The sequence below is a fragment of the Botrytis sinoallii genome, assembly GCF_014898435.1.
Source record: "Botrytis sinoallii strain Bc 23 chromosome Unknown BSIN_016, whole genome shotgun sequence".
In the NCBI taxonomy this organism is placed as follows: Eukaryota; Fungi; Ascomycota; class Leotiomycetes; order Helotiales; family Sclerotiniaceae; genus Botrytis; species Botrytis sinoallii.
The window spans coordinates 499,847-522,918 of record NW_024066043.1 but is presented as its reverse complement, the minus strand read 5'-3'; the positions used below and the strand labels follow the sequence as shown (position 1 = coordinate 522,918).

The 23,072-nt window shown below is 44.1% G+C and overlaps 7 protein-coding genes across 7 annotated transcripts; 2 read left to right on the top strand and 5 right to left on the bottom strand.

Moving 5' to 3' along the window:
• Positions 1-1,333: 1,333 nt before the first annotated feature.
• On the top strand, positions 1,334-3,782 carry EAF02_008532 (uncharacterized protein; the record flags this gene model as incomplete). Its single annotated transcript, XM_038904580.1, has 4 exons — positions 1,334-1,717; positions 1,802-2,625; positions 2,673-3,450; positions 3,522-3,782. The coding sequence occupies 4 exons, from the start codon at positions 1,334-1,336 to the stop codon at positions 3,780-3,782; spliced, it is 2,247 nt and encodes a 748-aa protein (XP_038755637.1).
• Positions 3,783-4,503: 721 nt separating this feature from the next.
• On the bottom strand, positions 4,504-7,265 carry EAF02_008531 (uncharacterized protein). The gene is made up of 3 exons (XM_038904579.1): positions 6,742-7,265; positions 6,438-6,645; positions 4,504-6,387 (listed from the first exon to the last, which is right to left on the bottom strand). Exons 1-3 carry the CDS (start codon positions 7,018-7,020, stop codon positions 4,751-4,753), a joined length of 2,124 nt encoding a protein of 707 aa, XP_038755636.1. The 5' UTR covers positions 7,021-7,265; the 3' UTR covers positions 4,504-4,750.
• A 2,024-nt stretch (positions 7,266-9,289) lies between these two features.
• EAF02_008530 (uncharacterized protein) lies at positions 9,290-9,616 on the bottom strand (the record flags this gene model as incomplete). Its single annotated transcript, XM_038904578.1, has 1 exon — positions 9,290-9,616. One exon carries the CDS (start codon positions 9,614-9,616, stop codon positions 9,290-9,292), a length of 327 nt encoding a protein of 108 aa, XP_038755635.1.
• An 885-nt stretch (positions 9,617-10,501) lies between these two features.
• Positions 10,502-13,870, bottom strand: EAF02_008529 (uncharacterized protein; the record flags this gene model as incomplete). Its single annotated transcript, XM_038904577.1, has 2 exons — positions 10,502-13,283; positions 13,854-13,870. The coding sequence occupies 2 exons, from the start codon at positions 13,868-13,870 to the stop codon at positions 10,502-10,504; spliced, it is 2,799 nt and encodes a 932-aa protein (XP_038755634.1).
• EAF02_008528 (uncharacterized protein) lies at positions 13,532-17,309 on the top strand. Its single transcript, XM_038904576.1, has 4 exons — positions 13,532-13,704; positions 13,782-15,390; positions 15,446-16,626; positions 16,689-17,309. Exons 1-4 carry the CDS (start codon positions 13,687-13,689, stop codon positions 16,773-16,775), a joined length of 2,895 nt encoding a protein of 964 aa, XP_038755633.1. The 5' UTR covers positions 13,532-13,686; the 3' UTR covers positions 16,776-17,309.
• A 2,515-nt stretch (positions 17,310-19,824) lies between these two features.
• Positions 19,825-20,334, bottom strand: EAF02_008527 (uncharacterized protein; the record flags this gene model as incomplete). The annotated part of the gene is made up of 1 exon (XM_038904575.1): positions 19,825-20,334. The coding sequence occupies one exon, from the start codon at positions 20,332-20,334 to the stop codon at positions 19,825-19,827; it is 510 nt and encodes a 169-aa protein (XP_038755632.1).
• Positions 20,335-21,721: 1,387 nt separating this feature from the next.
• EAF02_008526 (uncharacterized protein) lies at positions 21,722-22,810 on the bottom strand (the record flags this gene model as incomplete). Its single annotated transcript, XM_038904574.1, has 2 exons — positions 21,722-21,879; positions 22,417-22,810. 2 exons carry the CDS (start codon positions 22,808-22,810, stop codon positions 21,722-21,724), a joined length of 552 nt encoding a protein of 183 aa, XP_038755631.1.
• Positions 22,811-23,072: the final 262 nt, after the last annotated feature.

Genomic DNA, 23,072 nt, shown 5'->3' with positions numbered 1-23,072 from the left:
AAAGTTCAAAGTATATTGCAAATGTAATCAAGCAATCACACATACCTGGCCGGCAGGATCTGTCTGGCTGCTGGCTTCTGGACTCTGGATACTTGCCCCAAATTAGGTTCATCTGGTCAAACTCATTTTAGTGACTCTGTCACCGAGATCCCATCCCATCCAATATCTACGAATCTGCGCTCACGTTTCATCACGCAGAGATTATCACAGCCTCACCAAGAAATTCACCAAGCAATCCAGCGTCTAATATCCAATATCCAGTCGCCAGTCTCCAGTATCCAATATCCAATATCCAATATCGCAGTAATATCCCACATCTCAGAAAGTATAATAGAGTTCTATCAGAAACCACAGATCATCAGTGGTACCCAACTGCCCTTGTATCACACTACCGTCAGGGATTCCTCTCATTCCTCTTATTTCTCACAATTATCACTGCCATCGACATCCACAAATACATAGGTGATCATTCCCACTTGAGCCACTGTCCTCCTGAAGAACCATTCACGAATCACCACCCCCTCCAAAACGTCCCATCCATGAGTCTACATACGAAAAATCTCAACTTGTCCGAATTGATCATCCCAAGGATTTCCACCTTTCATTAAGTAAATGCTCTTTTACTTTCTGTCCCTCCCCGAAAACGTCAAGCTCTCCCTCTCACTCAAATTTACAAGGGTTTACATCGATAGCAACCCTGTAGACGTGTAAATATTTGTCCCTTATCCCCCCAATATTCAACATTCAAAAAGCAGTTGGATTGTAGGACGCAGAAGAAGAAAAGCAGAAGAAAAAGTTGGTTGAATCAATCTTATACATACCTACACACCTAGGTACATATACTCATACTCGAGGACAACTTTACACATTCGCCCGCCGGCTTCCTCTTCAATTGATTCTTGCATCTGATAGCGCAGACAGTGAAGAGTTTTATATTCCAATTCTCTTTTCTAAACTTCTGTGCGAAAGGGGCCGAACCTACCTATTAATCTTTTATTTCTTCATTTGTTTGTCTGTCGTGGGTTGTTTGTTGAAAACATTCATTCATCCATCCATCCATTCACTTCTCGATTCTCTCCAGTACCCGTGTTATATATGTATAACTGCTGGTGTACCACTTCCCACGTCTAATCTTCGATCCGAAAACTCAACCAACTCCATTCCTACCAACTACAAGTTCCGATAAAAAAATAAAAAATTCGTATCAGAACACCAAGGGAAAACGAAAATCCACTCCCCCTCCCACTTCTTCCCCAATTCTACCGGATTTGCACCGGTATACAACCCTCGCCGACAAAAAAATAAAATATCTTCAGGGATTTCTATTGGCAAGATGTCCAGCTACCCAGTTCCGAATGGTCACAACAACAATAACAATGGCTACAATTCCTTGCCATTGCACGGCCCAACATCAATCCCATCGCCAAATGATTCTATGATTTCTCACAATCAGCAGCTTCAACACCAGCATCAACAACAACTCGGCATACCTGTCTCACCCTCTTTTCAATATGATCCTCAGATGGGAGCTCCACAGGGTCAGCCATCACCCCAAATGCCCCCACCAATGCAACAGTACAATGATGGAATGACGAATGGTCATGATGGTTTACCCATTCAAACTGGAACACCATCATCCATGAATGGAACCGGAGAAGCACCAAAAGGAAATAGATTACGGAAAGCATGCGATTCATGCAGTATCAGAAAAGTCAAGGTGAGTTCACAAAAATTCAAAAGCATCCATAGTTTATCTTTACATATTGCGGGGTAAATTCTAAACATATATTTTTCTGAATAGTGCGATGAGTCTGGTCCTCCATGTCGAGCATGCGCTGCACTAGATATTCCATGTACATTCGACAGACCAAGTCGTCGCAGAGGTCCACCAAATCGACATGCGGAAGCAGTAAAAAAGAGAAGACTCGAGATTGAATCTTCGGGTGGCGCATCTTATTCCTCTCCGGCATCACCAAATAATGTTGCGGCAACGTTGGCATCGTTCTCTTCACATGCAGTTCTATCTGCCGAATCGATATTGCCACTAGCTACTCTTGAGCTCTTCGTCGATGATTTCTTCACATACATACATCCGCTCGCCCCATTCCCACATGAACCTTCATTCCGAGTGGCACTCAAAAACCGAGAAGATTTAACAAATTCATCATTTCTTGCATTGTTGGCATCCATGGTTGGAATATTAGTAGCCTCATTTCCTAGAAAGCCTAGGCTACATCTCAAAGCTCAACATCGAGAACATCTGTTCCCACATTCGCTCAATTTGGTCGAAAGATGTCATAAAGTGGCAGTTGAAGCTAGGGGTGCCGGATACCTCGATAAGGATCTATCAGTCTATGATGCAGCTACAAGTTATTTTTTGGGATTGTCAGGCGCATATACATTCAACTGGAGACAATGTAGATTGTATTTTGGAGAAACATTAAACATTTTAAGAATGTTGGGAGCACATAGAACCAAGAACACTGGTGGGATGACTACTTTAGGCCATCTTCCTGCAACGTTTGGTGCTGAAAGCCCTCAATATGTCGATCAGCCTGAACCTGTGGATTATATTCGTCAAGAGATCGGTAGAAGATTATTCTGGGTTATGTTTGTTGGTATTCGGTACGTAATTATACCCCCCCTGATGAAGTATCTTACTGATGAACAAGATCAATGCAACAAATAGGTGCAACATTTGGTGAACTTCTGATCCCGCCACCAACCCCAAACGAACCATATCCTCCACTACCTGTGGAAGTTGACGATGAATACATTTTTGTAGATCACATCCAATCGCAGCCCGAAGGTATCTTATCAGGCATTGTTGGATTTAATATGGGTGTCAAGACCTACATGACATGTACACCCCTGTCAACGATGGAAGTTGCATATGGAATTGATCAAGTCTTCGACTATCAACGTCAACGAAGGGTGCTCTCACAATGTCTTAACGCTGCCAAACACGTTCTCGACCAATTACCAAATGAGCTGATGCTTCTCCAAAATTCCGAATCAGGAGAGTTTGGTCAACGAAACGAAGCCTACTATCCACCTTTGGAAGGGTTCCCGGGTGCTCGTGCAGGTGGAATCGAAGGACAATCTTGGAATGGAGTCACCGGAGATGAGAAGAGAAGGAGACAGTATGAAATCATGAAATCTAATATTTACGCTAGCCAACTGGCCACCAGGTCATATCTTGTTGAGAAGTATTGGAACCTTCAAGATGCCTACGAACAGCTTAAAGCTAAAGCAGGCGGCTCGGGCGATCTCAAATTAGGATCTCCAGGTCTGATCGCAAGTGGTTTGGATGAAATGCTACCACGATCGGTAACAGAAGATTCAATCGAGTCTATCGTCATGAATGAAAGGGAGAGCATTGTGAAGGATTTGCTGAAGGCGCTAAGTTGTCTTCAACAAGTAAACATGGAACCTAATGGTGGTAGCTTTGTTCGTTAACCCTTCCCTTTTAATTCCTCAAGCATTTTTTATTTCGGGCTTACTAATAATTTCTGCTCTAGGTTAATAAAATCCGACAAATAGCGTCAACTTTAGTCGACACCCCGCAAAATCGCAAAGGACCTTTCGCATTACAAACCGAAGAGTACCTAGGTAAATTCCTGGATATCTTGATGAAGCTTGAGAGAGCTAGTCCGGCCGGTGCTAGGAGTGAGAGTGCTGATGGTGTGGTTGATGAGGAAGAAGAATTAAGTAGTTGGGCCGATCTCAGAGAATATCAGACGAGATTCGCTCAATCTGGAGGATTTTTGAACGAATTGTAAGATCATAATTAAGGTTTGGGGCTGGGCGACGAGAGATGGAGAGATAGATAGAGAGAGAGAAATGATTAATGCGTTTGCAATGGAATGGCAAGGAAAATTTGGGCAAATGGGGTTCGGGCGCAGATCTTCTTATTGTAAAATGGATGGACGGATGGATGGATCGTGTGGGATGGGCAGATGATTGGGTCTGTGGCATGGGATATGCGTGTATGATGGTGAACGAGATTGGGATTCGAGTGAAGCAGATGGAGTGGTTGGATCCACAATGTTCATATGGGAATTCAATCAATGGCAGGATGGCAAACAAACAAAAAAAAGATTTGCACAAATGGTTTTTGGGGACTGGACCGGGGGAATGGATGGGCTTGGTAGCTGGATCGGCTACAATGTTTACTTTGGTATTTTGTGGTACTCTGTAGTAGACCATCGGTACATTTCTGCAACCGCACATCGCGCATGGGATATTCACCAGGGCAATCAATGCAATTTGCACATGCAGTATAACAGTTCATGTAGAATAAGAAACAAGAAATAAATAATACCCACATCAGCATGTCCGAGACAATAAATGTATGTGAAGTTCAGCATCGTTGACTCGTCAGCAAAAATACACAGAGTAATCTATCTATTCCTCTCACGAATTCACACCCCTTTACACCCACCTCTTCCACTCACACATCACAAATGAAAATGAAAATCAAACGCAACAGCAGAAATTTGGAGTACAATATATATATATATTTCTACATGACTTTCAGCTAAAAAAGATCCCCTTCCCTGGGGTTGGTAGGTAGCTAGCCATTCTCCTGGTATATCCGTGTTTCCCAACGCCTTCTATATACATCTCAAGCAATCCCAAACGCCGTACATGTAGAATACGTCTAACCCATATAAAACTTCATCGTCATCGTATCAACTTCGTAGCTGGCAATTAAATTTGTTGTCAAGCTCGCTTCCTCGCATCTTACTTACAACTTGCTCCCCTCCTTCACACAGCACACATTTCCGCTGGAACCAATTACCGCCTCGCCAGCCTCCTGCTTGTGCTGTGCCGCGCTATCTTTTGCCAATACACTCTTGTTGAAGCTTTGCTCCGAGGGTGGCACATCCAACGCGGGGTTCTTGGTGAAGAAATTAACTGGTTTCAATCCAACCTTGATAATCTCCACCGGCATGACGGGGAAATCTTCAATCCGTGGGACATGATTGATACCAAATTGAACCCAGACGACAATGTCATCATCTTGCACGTTATCTTGACGATCAGCGAAGGAACGCACACCGGTACCGCCGCGCGATTGGTTGGTGTATTTTCCTCCGGCGTAGAGCTCACCGTCCCGGTAGGATGTGACGTAGATGTTGTGGTCTGCGAATTCGGCACGTTTGTGGTGGAAAGAGTCCTTGTCCGCGAGCATCTTTTGGAAGGGAGGAACGTGAATTTTGTAGGCGACGGGTTTTCCGTTGATTGGGTTCTTGACAGAGGAGTTCTGGATCTTGAAGGTGCGGTTGACGTCGTAGTTGAGATCGTAGCCGCCGGAGACGGTGATAGGTTTGGTTTCGACGGTGTAACCGACACCGTGGGGGTTGAAGTCGCTGCGTGGCATGGGGTGCGCTTCGTCGTAGACAACGGTGTTGAGAGGGCCGTCGAGCATAGGGTCCACACGGAGAGAAAAGATGTGTTGATGGTGGGCGGCGAGGACACCGGGGTGCACGACTGTGCCCCATGGGACGGTGAGACCTTCATCGATAGGTTGGGTGGAGAGGATACCGGTGGCGCGGACCTCGTACATAAGTTCTCCGGCTTGGTTGAATTGGAAGGCGAGAATGTACTCGTAGTTTGCGACGGTGAGAATGGATTGGAGGACGAGCTCTCTGTTGCGGACGACGGCTGCACGGCCGGTTCTGTAGTTGGTGTGTTTCCATCCGATACCGTTGTCTTGTTCGTGAATACAGACTACGTTTGGCATTTCAAGCACTCCTCCTTTGTCATCATTGAGAACGGCGGAGAGGTAGTGGATTGAACCAAGGCAATCACATCCAAGTTGAAGGTTGTTTGCAGTGATCCCTGCACCAACATCACCGAGATCGAAAGCAGCCTTTCTGTGGAATGGGTTACGAGGATCGGCATATGGAATGTTCATATCCGAAAGAGACAATCTGTAGAAGAGAGGGCGTCCATCATAGTGAACATCGTAGAGAACCATACCTTCTCTCAAGTTGAAACCAACCTTGAAACTCCATTTTTGCCACTCTATAGTATGCCCCTGTTCACTGAACTTGGTAACTTCGAATGAAGCACCTTCTGGCTGGATGACGTTCAATGGCTTGAGATCTTTTCGGAGATCTTGTGCTTCTGGGATATATTCGTTTGGAGGTTGAACTTTGTATGGTGAGAGTTCCTTGATTGTGCTGTCGGCTCCAGTTGGCATGATATCGATACGTGTAACTTTCATGGTCTCGGCACTGACGACTGGGGAAATGGTAAGAGGCATAGCATAATGGTTACCATCGACCTCATTAGGGTTCTTTGGGTCTCGAATGTAAAGGAAACATTGGAAATAGCGTTTATCGTCAGTGAAAAGTCCCTCGTTAACTCCATCGGAGCCTAAGAATTGTCAGTACAACTTTCATTCGAAATGACTGAGGTAAATCTACCATAAATCCATGGGTCGCAAACAACTACAGTGCCTTCTGGCAGTTGGAGCTTTGCAATTGCGGCTTTTACTCCCTCATCTTCCAGGGCAATTAACTCGACTGCTACCAGTTCTTCCGAATCGGCACCACTGTGAACATTGGGGCCAAGTCTGACATTGCTCTCTACCTGTCCAGCAGACAGGTTGACGATAGCTTCGTGTAATTTATCCTATAGAGGGCATATCAGTATCAGTTCCCGAGCGATTTTAAAACAATTGCCACTCGAAAAAAATAGACATGAAGGAACTCGAGTAACTAGACTTACAGTATTTTTAATATAGTAAACCACAAAACTCCTTCTATCGATCTTTGGGAGAGCAGATCCGGAATGTTCAGCAGCGAGAAATGGGACTAATTCAGCCTTTTTTGGTTCCTCGAGGGTAATACTCTTGAATTGAAGCGTAACCTCAGCAGGCCATGAACTCTTAATAATCTGCGAACTCTGCAAGATCTCTGCAGCAGTCAATGGACCGAGAGGATGTTCCAAGATAGTTTTCTTGGCTCCCACAAAAGGGAGGGAAGTTGAAACTTCGGCTGTAGACATTGTATGCGTTGTGGAAGCGAGTATCCAAAAGCTGCTCAGAAAAAATACAATGTGAAGATGCAAGATGGAAAGAAGAAAAAAAACGAGGAGTCCCTCGATATATATACGGCTTCCAGCTACCGGAGTAATGAGCCAAGATCTTCGTATTTCAATTATGAATGAATCTTGTACGATAACTTTCCATTACAATCTATTGGACCCCTCTTTCGAATCATAGCATTCGCATAATCTTATCGTTGTCCTGTTAGATGTTGCATATATTTTTCAAGTTATGTGTCTGTAGAAACCCCACTTTCACTTCATCCACTATCTTTTATCATTCGCATGGACATTCCAAAAGGAGCAACGCGGGGTCGGAATAGTGATGATAGATCTCTGAGAGATCCATGATTCAAGAATTTGCTGCGTATGAAGATAGGTTGATTAGCGAATTTTTACTTAATGTTTGCTTGTCATATGTATTATCGTTGTCTGTGAAACACATAGGGTTTGGAATCTTAAACTTTAGATGCATTTCGATGTGTCGACGGCGATGTGGATTGTGTGCATCGAGTTCATGATATCGGAAATGCTGAAGTGTAATCCGATATTTTGTGGAATTTCTGACTCCGTGTTTCGCATGGACTTTCCTAAAAGAGCTTTCGGTAATCCCGGTTAACTCACTCTTATCTTACGCTTGCATACCCGTACAGTGATAGCCGATTGTTCCGTAATGTTTCTTATTCATTGTCGCACATTCATCCATGGATAGCAGACGAGGTGCAGACGAGGTGCAAGCGAAGGGCAAAGCGCATAAGGACAGTGGCAAAAACTCGTCTTCTCGTTATTTCTTCGCAACTGGAATACACCATCTTGAACACTATCCTACATCTTGTCTTCAAACCTACACGAACAGCGGTTGCTACGGCCGACATTCATGGGTTACGGTGCAATTTGAAGCGGTTCTGCTGTGCTACTCTTGTCTATTCTAGGAGTTGGAGGGACTGACTAATCCCTCGATCAAACAATGTCAACATGACCAACCTTCTGACAAGATCGTCAACTTGAATGAAATACGACTTTTATGAGTCTGTTGTGCGTCTCGCATCCATGCGTGCCACCGCATCATACAAAAATATAGCGCACTGCCCGCGTAAAGATGTCCGTCCGTCAAAAGTTTGATTGGATTCATGATTATTAAATTTCGGATCACTTGTTGTCATTCAAAAGAGAGAAGCGAATCCACAACAGAAAAGAAACTACTCATTGGAATAGTATAGACATCTTTGTTTGCATGCGAGTTATCGAATTCCTGCGATAGATGGAGCGAGGTCTTTTCATACATATCTCTATACCCGAAAATATGATCCCCCATGATTAATATTGTGTTTTTTCGTTCCTTATAAAAACAAAACAATACAGTCCATTTATCTCAAAGTCACCTGAGTAAATCTGCCAACTATGTATGTATATCCGGAACATTTCTGAATCACTCTAACTATGGCCACAATGATCCATTCACAGAACACAGGCGAGTTGCAAGCGAAAATCGAAAGGGGCGAAGCGACAGTGAATACAATGCAACATGTTTCGTTTATGAATCACGAATAGGTATGGAAGGAGAGTTTAAAAACACAACCATGTAAGATCACGATTGCGCGCACTCATTTAATTAAGTAACCTAATGTTATATTGCTAGAATGCGTAAACTACTCGATTAATAATACTATAGAAACCTCGCATTCCTCTGCGATTCCTGTTTGATGAACATATCCCATACGACGAAACCATTATGCAAAAGCCCAAATAGACCTGAATAGATTCTCATGAAACACCATGGAGTGGAAAGCCACACTTTGTCGTGAAAAAGAAATCCTTCGAAGCGACGACCCTTATCTCAACCCCAATTACAGCATTCCACCCACATCTCCAAACCCCAAACCTCCTCCCATCCACTTCCATCTAATCCCCAGTAAGATAGACCCAGATTAACGGACCTTGCCCAGGCAACCCGGTTCTCTTTCTTCCCATATCCCACCCCAAACTTGCAAGCGTCATTTTCATCCTCTGACCATTTCCTCCCTTAAAAAACCATTCCCTTAGTCCCACTTTCCATTCCCCACTTCCTGGACCTCCGTCATCACATTCTTATCGGCATCCTTATTGCTACAACCCAGTTGCTGCATCATATCCTTGATTGTCATGGTAGACGGAACAAAAAACTTACGATGATTAGCCACATCATGTGGATAGAGCGGGGAGTTTGCGAGCCAGGGGGGTGTGGAGCCGGTTATGAAGACATGCACAGGCAGTAGAGAGGGGGGAAAGAGGTAATTGTAGCCTGGGGGAAGACCGATGCCGTCGAATTGATTCTTGACGTGATACCGGGCATACCGCTTTTATCGGCAGAAGGGGGCGCGGGGTGAGTGCTGGAAAAAGGATACGGAGGAGCTGCAAAACCTGGTGGGCCGTAGCCCGTAGAGTAATGATCGGGGCAGCCATAAGGCGATGGCGCGTAGCCCATGGGAAATGGGAAGTTTGGGAATGCCATACCGACGCTTGGGGGAAGAGGACCCGAATCTGGACCGTGGTAGGAGTTGAATGGTATGCCAGCCATTTATTGTTGCAGACTAGAAGAATGTGCGACGGGGTTGTGTGAGATTGGCAGTTGATATATTTGTTGTCTAGGTGGAAAAGGTTGTTGAGGTGGAAATGGTGGAGGCGGTGGTCCCGGGTCTCGACCGTAGTATCTGTTCCAACCACTTAAGGGATCGGATTTTGCTACGAGTTCTTGATAGTAGAAGATTTCGTAACCTGTGATGTCGAAAATCTGTATGCGGAGAAGCTGGACCTGCTGGATCTTGTCGAAAGGATCACAAAGGGTTTTGTACGAAACGATAACTTGCACGTCTTCGTATGAAGGTAAAGTTACAAGGTTTGGTTCTTGAGAGGACGCCACGATGGCGAGTCGAACCTAAAAATGCCGAAGCTTATGTTCTGGTAGTTGACTAAAAAGATGTGTGAAAGTTGTAGATATATGAGCGACAAGGGGCATAAACGGAGATTGTAGATGAATAGAGTGTTGATACATTGTTTGGAGTTGTAAGAAAGAAGAGCCTTGATTAAATAGACGATGAAAGGGGGTCAGATCCGGACCAGAAAAAATAGTGGTCGTGAATGGGGAAAATGTTTGTGAATCATGAGACATTTTCGATCAAGAAACTTCCCTCCGATGATTCAAAAAAAATTCTACAAAAGAATCAGAAACATACTAAAGCATTACTTGGCAATCAAAGGATGAATCACCAACAAGTAATTTTAGGTATATCGTTAGATTTTGTGAATGTAGGACTAAACCTAACCTTGAGGCCTCCTATGTATGATACTAGTACAAAAAGATGCAGTTTTCACCTATCCTTAATTTTTCGAAAAGACCAATGAAGTTTGATTGCAATAGTTGGTTCTTCCAGTTGGCCCCTTTCAAGAGCCGACTATTAATGTTTTATCCACCTGCCACTACCGCAAGACCTTCATAGATTTTCCCTTTAACAGCGTAAAAGGAACTCGTTGTGACGCCAACACTTTCTACCTCGATTCTCCCGGTGCCAGTCTTACGGACAATCACAGATCCGTCGATTAAAAGAGTACCTTCTCCTCTGAGTTCAGCAGTAAGACCAGAAGATTGCATGATTTTTCGCAGATCGGTTAACCTTAAATCGCCCACATGCAATGGCTGAGCAACCGATCTTGTTGCCGACGCCATATTCGAAGGTAGGACATCCAAAATTGGCATCTCAACAACGGCTTTTGCTGAATCAAGAGCTGCCTGTGTTGGAATTTCTTCTGACTCCTCTTTTATCATCTTTTGCTTCTTATTGGCACCTTCTGAGTTGTGTGAATCGCTGTCAATATGTGTAGTTTCTAGTCGGCCAGTAAGAGTAACAATTCCTAGTCCCTTGACGTTCTGCCAGCGTAGTTGTTTTACCAAAGAATCAGTGAGTTTAACAGCCCACGCATTGGTGTCTACACTTGCGTCAATAATGACACCAATCTCTGGAGTGTACACATCGATGAGTTTTTCTTTCGTGCTACCAAGAAGCTTTCTACAATCGCATGCGAGTGCTAATGTCTCTTCTTTCATACCGCCAACTAATATCAACTTCCGAGGTTGGATTAGAGGTATCAACATTTGAAGACTGCGTTTGTCGTGAAGTCCGGAGAAGTCGACAAATGCAATTCGAAGATTAATTTTGAGCGTCTTGATCGAGATTTCTAGTCTGGATGGTCCAGGAATCTCTTCTTCTATAATATCCATTGGGTCATCTTCTTCTGGAACTTCTGCAACTGAGCCATCCTCGTTATTGCCGATCTGCTGTCGCTTTCCTTCATTCGACGCTCCACGTTTACCGGAAGCTGCAACATCATCCCATTTTCTTTTTTTGCCAAGGGTATCTTTCGTATCATATTTTCCAGGTCGCTGTGGCTCCTGTCCATCCACCTCGTCTCGTTCTTCAGCCCGTAGAAATTCACCTGGTCTAATAAGTTCTCCGAAATCATCATTTCGCTTCCTCCTAATCGCCATGGGAAACATCTTATCACGGCCTTTCTTCCCTCTCACATCGAAATCGTGAACGCCTTTCTTCCGAAGAAGGATATTAACGCCAAGATCTTCATCACTCAAGCCAATCTTCTTCCGATTTGCTTGGCCCATGGTTGCGGATATGTTAAGAGCCTTTCCTTGCTGTTCATTCTCAGAGTCATCAGAATCTGACGATGAATCCGATGAAGCATCATCAACAATATCAGCAGAAGCCTCAAGAGCTGTAGCGCCACCCGGTTGAAGAGTGGTCTGCAATTGACGTTGTGTTGCCAACCACTGTTGATAAACAGTCAGATCATTACCCTCTAATGGTATGCGTTTGGGTTCTCTGATTTCGAGATCTCTTCCTCCTCCGTATACCTGTTCCAGAATTCCTCCACTTGAGCTTGGTTCCGAAGTGACTCCATCGCGTCGTTCTTCCCACCATGACCATAAAGTTCTTCCTAGACTTGGAGCTCCACTTATCGGATTCAGTCGCTCTGTTAAAATCAAAAGATTCTTATCATCGTCCGCGATTTTGCATAGGACCTCCTTCGAAAATCCCCATTCAATGGAAGTGTCACTGGCAAGGATAACCTTCCCTACTGATCGTCCTAAATTGTCCGTCTCATTCAACATTCGGTCGATTTGACCCTTTCGCCCAAGTAATCGAAGGTGTTTAAATTCGAATGGGCCAATGTGTTGTTTTGCTTCCTCCGTATTTCTCCTTTGTTGTCCAGTTCGCTGTTCCTCATGGCCAGGCTGCGCTTCAAACTCCCGAATGATAGCTTCGTCCATCCATTCAAACATACTTCTTGTATATCTCATCGTCATTTCGCTCGTACTCACTGCTAGATAAGGTTTCGCAGATTTGAATGCGCTTTCTTCCTCCTGGTTTTCTGTTCTCCAAGCATGCTCTAGAAGATATGCAAGTTCCATCATTCGCGCTCCAGAATCTGTCGGTATAAGGACAATTCCTCCTCTGCTGATTGATGATCTAATCATATCCAGTAGAAGTTCATCTCTCTTGGCCCGACCTCCAGGTAAGGCAACTCGTTCTCCTCCTTTACTGCTGCATATCAACGCGGTTGGTTTCCGTAATTGTTCAATAACCTCAGCTCCTCCAGCCCCCGCCCCACCCAACCAGGCTGCACCAGCCAAAACATTCTCGCGAGCTTGATTCCAGTCAACTGCGTATACTATAGACTCAAGTCCGTGTTGAATATGCCATATCGTGCCTCCTAAACTATGTCCAGCATTGTAGGCCGTAATTGTTACCCCATTCAGTGGTTGATGAGGCTGTGAATATTTCAAAGGACGAACAAGCGAGAAGTAGTAGTTAATTTCTTCTTTTCGTTGGGATTGAAGGAGGAAAGCGGACGTTGTGGGTATAATGGTTGATGCTAATGGTGTTGAGCAATACAAGTCTTGTAATAGAGTTCTCCCAAGCGCGATGACAGGATGTGTCGCATAGACAGGTATTCGAGTGAAGAGAGGGAAGTGCTTGCAACAATGAGCGTAGGCTGCGATATGAGGAACGGTCGCATGAGTAAGTAAAATAAGTGAAAGCGTAGGGATTTGTTTCTCCAGCTCCCTTAACTTTTCCACGTCGAAAGTTTCATCCCATCCTACATCAATCAGCACCTTGATCCCTCCATCAAGCTCAAGTAAAGATTGCGACGCCGATGATGTCGGATTGCGCTCCCTGTAAAGAACAAAAAGGTAAACATTGTTATCGCATTCTGTGATGGATACAAAAGAGAGAAGGAATGCGATGTATTTGTCTCAAGGTTGACAATAATAAAGAGCAATGCAAGGCTATCTTGAAAGGCTGTAGCCGCGACCTAGAAGCCCAATAATTGATACACGCTAAAAATTTAAGGTTTAGGTCTGGTCCGAAATTACTGGGTACATAAGGCAAGGTAGCCTTAAGGAAGTATTGGGCGGAATTTATATCCTCAATTCCATCCAGTTAATACCTTGGCTTATATTTCAATGTTTTTTGCCAGTTTTTCCTGTTAATGACATCTGTCGTCGCTGACTCTCTACTATTGCAAATTCATTTAATATTATAATATCTTGCAGCTATCTGAATCTTCGACAGACAAATGGCGCAACCTCCTTTTGTAAGGCAATCTGTTCTATTTACAAGTCTTCTAGGATCGTTTCCTGCTTCTGTCCATGAGCTGATCATGATTTATAGCAACAGCAGCCTTCTTATGGGGGCCAGCCTCTCTACCAAGGTCAGGGAAATCCTATGATGCATCCCACAGACCCAAACGATCTCGGCATGGAGAATTTACAGATATCGAATCAACAACCAGCTCCGAGGAAAAAGAAGAAGGATAGGCACGCATATCATGTTGTCGAAGCTCAAGGCTCTTCGCAAGCATTTAATGGAATGCCACAGGGCGGTGTTCCCCCTTCAGCTTATCTCAATGCCGACCCTTCATCAATGTCGTCTCCAGGCGGCCAGTTCCTAAATTCGCCCATTACACCTCAAATGTCACAGTTTCCTGCCCCTGTGAATGCGCCGTTTAATCCTGCGAATCCCGCCACACTTAATGAATATGCTGCTGCAACTGGACCCGGGGACAGTTTCTCTGCTAATGTGCAGACTTCGGCGCAAGGCCGAGTAGATCCAGATCAAATTCCTAGTGTACCTCGATCGAGAGATGCGATAGCGCAGTATTACCTGAAGAACGTATACCCAACATTTGAGCATCATCTTCCTCCAACAGCCACAGTGCCGTTCGTTGCTTATGACCAAGGAAACGCTTCACCAAAGTTTGCACGTTTGACAATGAACAACATCCCATCCACGGCAGATGCGTTACATTCAACTGGGCTGCCACTTGGTCTTCTCTTACAACCATTAGCCCCATTACAGCCAGGGGAGCTCGAAATACCAGTTTTGGACTTTGGAGAAACAGGCCCCCCTAGATGTCATAGATGCCGTGCATACATCAACCCATTTATGGTATTCAGATCTGGGGGCAACAAGTTTGTGTGCAATATGTGCAACTATGCAAATGATGTACCTTCGGATTACTTTAGTGCGATTACACCACAGGGGGCTAGAGTTGATAGGGAACAGAGGCCCGAGTTGATGCGAGGTACTGTGGAGTTCTTGGTTCCGAAAGAATACTGGTCGCAAGAGCCGGTGGGTTTAAGATGGATTTTCTTGATTGATGTAGGCCAAGAAGCGCTAAACAAGGGATTCTTGGAAGCATTCTGTGAAGGCATTCTGGCAGCTTTGTATGGAGGTGATGATTCAACTGAAGAGGATGGATCTTCGAAACGCAGAATTCCCCTAGGATCAAAGGTCGGATTCGTAACCTTTGACAAGGACATTCACTTTTATAACATGAATCCTGCACTAGATCAAGCTCAGATGTTGATCATGCCGGATATTGAGGACCCATTTGTTCCCCTTAGTGATGGATTTTTCGTGGATCCGTATGACGCGAAGTCCAACATTACATCTTTACTGAGTCAACTCCCACAAATATTCTCTCAAGTTAAAAATCCTGAGCCGGCATTACTTCCTACTATTAATGCAGCCATGGCAGCTCTTGAGAAGACTGGAGGAAAGATTGTGTGTTCTCTGTCGGCTCTTCCAACCTGGGGACCTGGTAGGTTGTTCCTCCGTGATGATGGGAAACAACATGGCGGAGAACAAGACAAAAAGCTCTTTACAACTGAACATCCTGGCTGGAGGAAAGCAGCGGATAAGATGGTCGCAACTGGAGTTGGCATTGACTTATTCCTTGCTGCTCCTGGTGGTGGTTATCTTGATATTGCAACAATCGGTAAATACCTCCAAACTTATATCCTAATTACTGGGATTACTAATCGCATTCTTAGGTCATGTTGCTGCTGCCACTGGAGGAGAAACATTCTACTACCCCAACTTCGTCTCTCCAAGAGACAATGAGAAATTGTCGCATGAAGTTGTGCGCTCCGTTACACGTGAGACTGGATATCAAGCGCTGATGAAGGTCCGATGTTCCAATGGCTTACAGATCTCTTCATATCATGGCAATTTCATCCAACATACCTTTGGAGCTGATATTGAGTTTGGCGTTATTGATGCAGACAAAGCTATGGGAGTCTTATTCAGCTATGACGGAAAGCTAGATTCCAAGTTGGATGCACACTTTCAAAGTGCTCTACTCTACACTACAGCTGGTGGTCAGCGAAGAGTTAGGTGCTCAAATGTTATCGCTAGCGTGAGCGATCAAGCTAAGGATTGTATGAACTTTGTGGATCAAGATGCTATTTATGCGTTGATTGCCAAAGAGGCAGCATCGAAAATGCTTGCACACTCATTAAAGGAAATTCGAGGTGCCCTGTCAGAGAAAAATGTCGATATCTTGGCAGGATATCGTAAGAATTTTTCGGGATCCCATCCTCCAGGTCAATTAGTTCTACCAGAGCACCTCAAAGAATTCAGTATGTACATTCTGGGTCTTGTCAAATCTCGCGCTTTCAAAGGCGGACAAGAACCTTCCGACCGCCGAGTTCACGACGCGCGTATGATCAAAAGTATGGGTGCTCTAGAGCTTTCTTTATACCTTTATCCTCGCATGATCCCAATTCACAACCTTGCCCCCGAAGATGGGTTTGCAAATGAAGACGGTCACCTTAGGATGCCACCCTCAGTACGGGCTTCTTTCGCCAGAGTTGAAGAGGGTGGGGTATACCTTGTGGACAATGGACAGAATTGTTACTTATGGATGCACGGCCAAACTTCACCCAATCTTATCATTGATTTATTTGGCGAAGATAAAGATAACCTCAAGGCATTGGACCCATATCTCTCATCTCTACCTGTGCTTCAGACTCATCTCAGCGCCCAAGTGCGAAACATACTAGAATATCTGAAGACAATGCGTGGAGCGAAAGCTCTGACAATTCAACTTGCAAGACAAGGTCTTGACGGTGCAGAATATGAATTTGCCAGACTATTGGTGGAAGATAGAAACAATGAGGCCCAGAGCTATGTGGATTGGTTGGTGCACCTGCATCGGCACGTGCAGTTGGAGGTAAGCCATCTCTTTTCCAACCAAGACTGAAACATTAATGCTAACATTATCTGCGGAAATAGTTAACCGGCCAAAGAAAAAAGGATGATAGCGGGGACAATTCCTCAATAACATCGAATTTTACAGGTTTGAGACCTCCCTACTGGTAAATTCATGATGTTTGATGGATGAAGAAAATTGTACGGCGTAATTCAAGCCCGAAAAGAAAATAGGGAATTTTGGAGTCGGATTTTGGTAGGGGGAGGAAATGGAACTGTAGTGTGACAGTATATGTGATTAGCGTGCATAAAAAACCAGTCAACATTTAACATCCAAATCTCGATCCCGACTCAAATCATTATTTCTTCAAACGATCTCGGCTTCGCCTTGCTGAACTCGGTCGCCGCTTAGTATGGATACAGTCCCTTTCATGATTAGCCAGACCAAGGGTTCATTCATTGATTTTGTTAATCACTACTTCGTAGGAAGTCGAGAAATTTGCCAAGGTAATCCTGCAAACATGCGTGTCGTCCCGAGCCTTATTTATCCCCCGTTTTCGTAAATAGACGCTGACCCGCCGGGTACTATTTACCCAGTGTGCCGAGCCCCGGGCTTTGTTAGTGTTTGAAAAATAAAATTAAAAAAAAATGTTTGCCCTCGTCAATTCCTATTTTACATGTCCTATTTTCATTTTACATGTCCCATTTTCCGCTCGTATATCCTTTTCCATCTCCAAGGGAGTATTTGGATGGTGCCATGGTCGATACAAGTGTGGTAGAGACTAGGGAATGCAACTCTATTTATGCTTATGTACGGCGTCGGCACTTTACACCATACATACGGCTAAAGTAATGCTTGCTAAAACGCACGAATCCATGTCCTTTTAACCTCGCTTGCTAAACTCTGGACGTAAATGGTAGAGAATTGGCTCAAAATAGTATATGATGTGGATGGTACAGGGAAGAAGGACCGAAGTGACGAACTGTCGGGAAGGAGATGGTGGTAGTCATGCAGGGCGTATATGCGCGGAAAACGGTTTTGAGAGAGGTATTTACATGGAGTTGAGACTAGGCGGGCGGAAGATTTCATTTCAAATACTATTGTTGGCAAAGCGTTTATTTTGAAAGTCATGCGTTTGAGTGAGCGCGGATGAGTGTTCCGGTGGCAAAATAGGTTCTTGTGGTACGCATTGGCGAGAAGCCGAGGAGTCTTCGGATGGTAGGATTTGCAGGGTTAGGAGATCCCTCGTTGTCTAATCCTAGATTCAAAATATTTTCACGGCTTGGGAAGAATAAATTTGAAACAATTGAAGAGGATTCCTGATTTTTTTCATTCGTCCACTGAATATGTGGGATGTGGAGAAATGCTGTGCGACCGATATCTGTCTCTAGGAGAAGGTAGAATATTTTTATTGGTGGATTTTTTTCAAGCACATCTGGGGTTCTTTTTTATGTAATATCTCGCTTGAATATGCAGTGAAGCTGATGTTCTCTATTTAGTTGCAGTGTATTTTCTCTACGTCATTTTCGCAGCAACTTTTCCACGGGAAGAAGATGTCTCTGATGAGGCCTCGTCACAGCCCTTATGTGGCGTCGTTAATTTACTGTCTGATATTCTAGCTTCTCACATGTTTCATTTTCATTTGGTCACAGGTTTTGCATGTGGATCATTTGGTGAAATAGTTTTATTCCTTTGTTCTCGCTACAAGCTCTTGCTCTAGGGAAGTTAATATTGAAATCATTTTAAGAATATGCTCAGCAACAGCTAGTGTTTATTGTAGGAGCAGGAACTCAGTAGCTTCTCATCTGACATTAACACATAATGTGATGTTTCGAATACTCAAAATACTCACACTCGACCGAGACTAGCACAATTCTTGCATCTGAACCCAAACAGACGTTCAACGACTGGCTTTGGGGCTTCTACTTTCATGAAGCAGCACCAAGTGGTCCTGAGTTTTTCGAGTATCGGACGCTCATCCTCTATTCTACATCCGCAGGCAAAGATAGAAATTCCGTGCGGGTTTACCTCGTCTTTGGCTGGTGCTTTTTCTGGCTTAGGCTTGATGAGCTTGGTCGTCATGTAGAAATATCGTATGATGTCGGTCTTGTTAGTTGTGTGGAAGGATACGTGGGATTAAAAAGTGATTAGGGAGGGGTATAAGTGGGCGATACGTGTCGTTGTTTGAGGATTGTTCAAAAATAATCTTAGAAGAGGTGGGCGTGTTTCTGCCATCTGGGTGTGAGGCAAGGGTATCCATCTTTCATATCCTTGATAGCTATCGTTCTTGTTCCGTTTCTATCTCGTAGATAGCGAGCCGGAGAACTCGCTTCTCTGGTGTCCAATAGCTTCTTCGAAATGCAGTTACTGTCTATATCGAGAGACCACCTGAGACCAATACAAAATCTCTTTGTTTCAACATGTAGTGAGTGGGTGAGACATGATTCCCCCACCCAATCTGAGCGACGATGAAAATAAGAATGAACTGTGCAATTCCTCAGTCGGCCCAACCAAAATGAAGTTTTACAAAGAGGTGATCCACCAGACCAAAATGTTTTGCAAAAAAGACATACAACAGTGGGGATTCGCTGGTGGTCACCCACCCAACTACTAATCCACCGATCTGAAGCTTGTGTATGGCAGAGCGGACGGGATGCCCAATTCTCTTCAGTCTATGGTCGTATGTGTCAGAGTTCGCCTTGTCTGAAAATATATTCATTGTCACACACAGTGAGAGACGAGTGTTAAGTCAAACACCCCACGAAATTTGAGAAACTAACTAGCTCACAAGTCTGGAATTGGAGGATTGTTTGAATTGAGATCTTGATTAGAATTTTGAAGAGCGCGAGTATTAAAAGGTATCGCAGGTAAATATACAATTTTGACATTCGCCTTCTCTTTTTCAATTGCAAGGTCTATTTCTCTTCTCGCGAAATTAGGCGATACGTGGTGCATCACATGAGAGGCAATATTCACTGTGTAGATTTGGTGTGTGTTGCTGTTGAATTTCTGATGGCTAATTTGATATCGATATATTTGTATATAGTACATTGGACGGTTTTTGTAATGGAGTAATCAAATTTTATTTAAGGGGTGAAGTTTTTTTCGTGAAATGTTTGGTATTTTAGGTGTTGACAATGACGGAACAAAAGGAAATAAATCACCAATTCTCAGCTCCACTCAACCGCACCTCATTTTCTCGCCAAAAGAAAAGAGCCGTCATTGCTTGGCCTCACCTCGTGTATCCACTGCTTCCACCTTCAAAACATCGCATGAAATATCCGCTTGAGCTTGTCCGTGAAGCCATTCCCGATGAGTCTTCAGACATGCCACCTCCATTGCAATCCGCTCCTCTCCTTGAGGAACATACGAATGTAAAATTGTGAAAGGTTGAAGAATTGTCGGTCGAATCATGCGTCCATTGCGAAAGGTCGGGACTCCTTTGGATTGGAAATGGATTTGGAAATCGACGGGGTTGTTGTCGGACTCGTGTACTCGCCTAGTGCTTTCGAGAGCACAAGAGAGTTTGATTGTGGTTGGGTGTGAGGTGGGTACGACGTGGCAATTGAGGTCGAGAATGAAGTGGTGGGGCTTCAATTCGGCACCGACGTCGTGGTGGTAGAAGGTGAAGATGTCGTGGGTTCGGTCGTGTCGCTCTTGAGCGGTGATCGCTGCTGTGAGGCTGTTGATTGCGAGGAAGAGGAAGATCGTCATGAAAATGGAATTCATGATTGTGATCTTTGGGTTGGGGCTTCTGAAATTCGCTTTGATGATTCGGGATTTTGTGTTTCTGATTTCTGTGAATTTAGGAATGCTGATGAGAAAATAGAAAGGATATGAACAGAAGGAATGAGGGGTTTATATAGATTGAAGAAGGGGTTTGTTTTGAACTTGTTCATTAATTCGTATGTGATCTAGGTGTACTAAGCAGAGAGCTTAAAGTGTTGATGAATTTTAAAGCAGTCTCTACTTCACCACTTGAAATTTAATTTCCAGGCGTGTATGCGCATCCCTTGCTAACGACGGAGAGATGTGTTCTTCGAGAGTCGAGAGGCTGTTCCTGCACTGTTCAATTGCCCCCCTTGCCATTCATAATGACTCCATGACCACATGAGTTGGAGTACTGATCATTTTCCAAGGGCTACTCATATCATGATCGATAATGTGATTTCGTGATCCCTTCCTATTCATTCTTTGCAACTGGAACCATCAATCGCCAGCTATTCATAGAATCTCATGCTATATATCCTATCATCGTCTCATGAATGGATCTTCGTTCGTTGGCATTCGATTTTTCGTCGGGAGACTGGTACATTTGGAACAGCATACCGGTATCTGTTTGACTTCCGGTACGAATACTTTTAAGGCCGGATTCGGAGGAACGAAGCGCACGCTTGTCCGACTTTTGCATGTGATGCAATATCTGATTTCGAGAAGGCACATATCTTATGCGATGACCAAGATTTGAAGACGGAGGAGGAAATATGCAAGTTACTTGTGAATCGACAAAGTTCTGGGAAGAATCTGAAGGCTATGGGAAAGCATGCTAAGAATCGTGTTCCTTTTCTAGTCATTAGATCACAAAAGAATATCACACGTTCTCAAGGAAAGGGTGTTCTAGAATCTAACGAAGGCAATGGAGTTATCTCCGTTACACGTGTCTCTGATGTTCATTGTTTGGAGATAATGCAGAAACCGGCATGCTCACCCGGAGATCGATAACTCTTTCTTCGCTTGCAAGTGGGCTTATTTTTAGAAATAGAGAACAATGAAAAAGCTTTTTATCAAAGAAAACAAGTCTCAGACAATAACATAGTATGAATCACGAACAAAGAACATTGTCAAAGCAGTTGCGTGAAGAATCATTTGGACACGGCTTGTGCTCTACAAATGATAAGAAGTTTCAGATGGTACAACCTTTCCCTTTAAAACAATCCAAGCATTACATTACAAGATATCTCACAACTTTCAGAATTAAGAAAAGCAAAAAGAGAGCAACAGCAAATGTATATCTACGTGCAAACTGTCTGCCCACGATGTAGCCACATTATCGGCTACTTTTGGGAGAAGAAATGTCCGCAGCACAATCAACATCATATGCAAGAGTACAAAGAGGTCAAGCATCCAGGTTACTGTGATCGGGAAGATTGTGTACCACCAAAGTCACCCGAAAGATTAAGCCCGAGTCGGCACCAGCATGGCCATGACTGGCATTTGAGGCTGGCGTGAGAACTCGGGCCGAGCCTTTGTGACATCGGAAAACGAACGTTTGGGCTATAGATTAGATCAGTTAGATCAGTAGTCGAATTTGGAGCTAAATCTGGAATTTTGATCTTGAGATTAAAGTTTTCATGAAGTGGCTCGACGGACTGAGAAAACAATATTGGGTGTTCGACAGAAAGCCCACAATCAAATGAATTTTTTTCCAGACTTCTAAGAAATACCCAACGTCATATGTGGTTACAAAATGTGACATGTTTCTCCTTGATTCAAGTTTCCAGGAACCGTAATATTGGGGGCCGAATGGATGTACCCCCTCGTTTACTGTGCCAGTCAGTGCTTCTCGAGATCATGCCACAACAATATTCTCTCACGCTGCACAACATTTCCGATCCGTCATATTATGCAGCTGTGATAGAAAACTCCTAAGTCAAGATCCGGAAAAGATTCATCGTGATACCAATACCAATAAATATTCTCCTAGCGGCGTACCAACGAGACCAATCATTTCACATGATCATATTCGTCCACGGTCCCACCTCAACGCATTTTCCCAAATCTATCTGTGACGTCGAATCTCATCAATCTCACCTCTCCACATTTTCTCAACCTTTAGTGGTACAGGTGCAGAGATTTCGATTGCCGATATCTCGCGTGTAACACTGCACTGCCGGCCCGCAGCCTTGACATCTCTTTCAGATCCGATCAAATCCCCTCCACGATTCGAGCGTTCTTCTTCCAGAACAGTGCCGTGTAACGTAGGGAACATGCATACCAATTGACTAAAGCAATACGGATAATAGTTACGCAATGCAGGATCCGCAGATTTGGTCGAACGTCGTTGCACATTGCAAGGAGAGACAAAGTAGAGGGCCCGAGAAGTAGGCTCGGCCGTGTCTGGACGTCGTACTAGATCTGGAGAGTTGTATTGTTGGGGGCGGAATCGTGCGGGATGTTGCATATTTGGTTGAGGTCGGAGCCACATATGTCATATTGATGTGAAACTATAATTGCGTTGGGTGCCGCAAAACAATGTACTTGAGCTTTCTGATGGGTAGATGTCTTCTTTTAAGGAAGGCGCAGGAAAATCTCCGTTTGACGCATGCTGTGACCACGATGTGATTTCTGGGAACGGAGATTTATCAGGTCTTGGGAATTAGGAGCTGATAAAAAAAGACTGAAATTGGATATCCCGCATAAACAAATGGTTGATTCAAAGAGTGATGAAAGACAGACCGGAGATATTC